The following is a 2622-nucleotide window of genomic DNA, read 5'->3' on the forward strand; positions in this document are numbered from 1 at the left end:
TGTCATAAGGGATAATTGCTATGTTTACTACAACTACTGCTTTGGACTCCTGACTTCTGCTCATCTAAGACATCTTTGCTGAGTCCTTAAGTGCAAGCTCCTTAGGGCTGTGAAGATACAGGGTAAAAGACTTAGTCTCTGTCCTCAGCAAGTAACTGCCTTTCAAGGACAAGTGTAATTCAAGACCTATTCTTGGCACATTTCAGTTACAGTGATGCCAAAGAAAAGCAGTTCTGAGGAATTCTGAGAGGGAAAGATGGAAGGAGAACTTTCTAGGCACAAGAGACTGACATAAAAATCATAAAAAAGCAAGACATATAACAGAAGGGGTGAGCAGTCTGATTACAACATGCACAGGTGATTCAGATACTACTTGTAGACGGTCTTAAGTATCCACTGATACGGCGATGTGGGACAATGGTTCCCACAACAAGCTATGCATCACAATCAGCTGGGGAACTCGACCAAGATGCAGATTCTGAGGTCCTACTGAATCAGACTCCAGGGGCAGGCAACAGCCCCAGGATGGCATTTGGGAGCCTATGGGCTACAGGGTATTGTGTAGCGTGGACGTCTGTGTAGATTTCTGGGTATATTTTTCTGAAGAGAAAGATAAGACCCCAAGTCTACCAAACTCTGGGTTTGAGGTAAAGGCCCCTCCTCTTAGTTACCATGGTCCCCAGTGCATGTCTCCTTCTAAGGTGGGCTGCCACACTCTACTGGACTCCATAACTGAGCTCCTGTTAGCCTAAGTTCAGGAAATGTTGACCTCCTGACTGACCTAATGAAAGGCAGAATTAGGTAAGGGGAACAATGAGAAAGCCACGTCAACCAGGAGAGAGCTAAGAACCTGAGAGAGGACATGCTAATAGGCATAGAAAGGAAGATCAGAGACTGACAAGGTACCTTGAGCCTGAAGGTGGCATTTAATAGCCCTTAGAGGCACAATGCCAGATACTTGCTCAAAGGCCCAGGAAGTAATGCGCAGGGCCAATAAGACAAATGTCTCATGGGTGAATATTGAAATGTTCTACCTAGATTTTACTCCTCCCAAAAATCCCATTCCCCTTATCCATGGTGGATACATTCCAAGACCCCCAGTGGATGCCAGAAACTATGGATAGTATCCTAAATATACTGTGTTTCTCCTATATATATATCCATACCTATGATAAAGTTTAATTGATAAATAAAGTACAATAAGAGATTAATAATAACTAATAATAAAATAGAACAATTATTAAATAAAATAAGGGTTCCTTGAACACAAACACTGAGATACTATGACACTTCATCTGATAACCTAGACAGCTACTGAGCGACTAACAGGAGGGTGGCATATACAGCGTAGATGAAATGCACAAAGGGAAGACTCAACTCCCAGGCTTGAGTCACCTGACTTAGAATGGCTTTCAACTTAAAACTTACAAATAGTTTATTTCTGGAATTTTGCATTTAAGATTTTTGGAGCATGATTGGCAGCGACTAACTGAAATCACACACACAAAAAAAATGTGGAACTGTGGGTGAGGGGGGACTACTATATAAATTTAGCACACAGATGTTCAAATATTCTAAGGTAGAGTTGGCAGTTTTTCTATAAGGGGACCAATAGTAAATATTTTAGGGTTTGTGGGCCATGCAACCTCTGTTGAAACGATTCAACTCTACCACAGGTGGGGACAAAGAGTCAAAAACAATACAGATATAAACGCATGTGGGGCAACATTCTAGTAAGTTGTGTTTTTTTTTTTTTTTCACAGAAATCGATGGTGGACTAGATTTAGGCCACGAGCTGCAGTTTGCAAACCCTCCCCTAAAGCAATGTTTCCAAATTTTTCACATTGTAACAAACATACAAAACGTTTGTGTGGCACCTGGAAGTAAACAGAAGAGGTTTTTCCCAATAAAGAGTCCTGCAAAGCAGCCCCACCGTATCCCTTAAAGGCTGAGGGACTCAAAGTCCAAAGCCACACTGGCTAGAAAGTTTGGTCTCAGTATGAACCCTTCAACTGTCTCCACCCACTATCTCTACACTAGAACACAGAGAGGCTCTGCATGTTTTTCTCACTCAGAAACTCCTCCCGAAAACAAAGCCTCTGTAGGCTGAGCTCACTTGTGGGTGACAGCCTTCAGGAGAGGCCAGAAGACAGGCTGAGGCAGAGGCTTCTGGTGGGCACTTTTCTTCCTCTTTCCACCGGCCTCCGCTCGGATGTGCTTGGCATGCAGCCCATGGATAAACACAGCTTCCAGGGCACTGCACATGGTGTTGGCATCTCCATCTTCACTGGTGACCACCGTGTCTGAGGACACGTACTGTTTCTGCAAAGCCTTTACTGATCCCACCAGCTTCTTCTTGATGACCTAGGCAGTGCCAAACATAACACAGGCCTTTAGAGAAACATTCCAGGGGAATTTAACTCTTTGCCTCAGGGCAAATACATGTGAGATACCACATAAGCAATCTATCTGAACTCCATTCTTCGTAAACTCCCACTTTACTACCAATAAGATGCTCAAGAAAAGCCAGGATCTCCTCAGAGCCTGCTTCTGCTGTAACTTTTCTCAGCCTAAGGCTTCTCTTTCTGGATTCAAAGTGAGAAAAGTTGATGAAACAGATGT

General features: G+C 43.3%; 1 protein-coding gene across 1 annotated transcript in view; it reads right to left on the reverse strand.

Annotated features, from left to right (window-relative positions):
• The window catches only part of PLEKHM1 (pleckstrin homology and RUN domain containing M1), a gene marked incomplete at its 5' end in the record, with an annotated part of 53215 nt that extends 50851 nt beyond the window's left edge, over positions 1–2364 (reverse strand). The window contains one exon of the mRNA XM_007955276.2: positions 2117–2364. Within this exon, the coding sequence (XP_007953467.2) occupies positions 2117–2364 (248 nt within the window). The remainder of the gene's footprint in view (positions 1–2116) is intronic.
• Positions 2365–2622: the final 258 nt, after the last annotated feature.

The sequence above is a fragment of the Orycteropus afer genome, unplaced genomic scaffold, assembly GCF_000298275.1.
Source record: "Orycteropus afer afer isolate SDZICR_OR568_19922 unplaced genomic scaffold, OryAfe1.0 scaffold00495, whole genome shotgun sequence".
Classification (NCBI taxonomy): Eukaryota; Metazoa; Chordata; class Mammalia; order Tubulidentata; family Orycteropodidae; genus Orycteropus; species Orycteropus afer.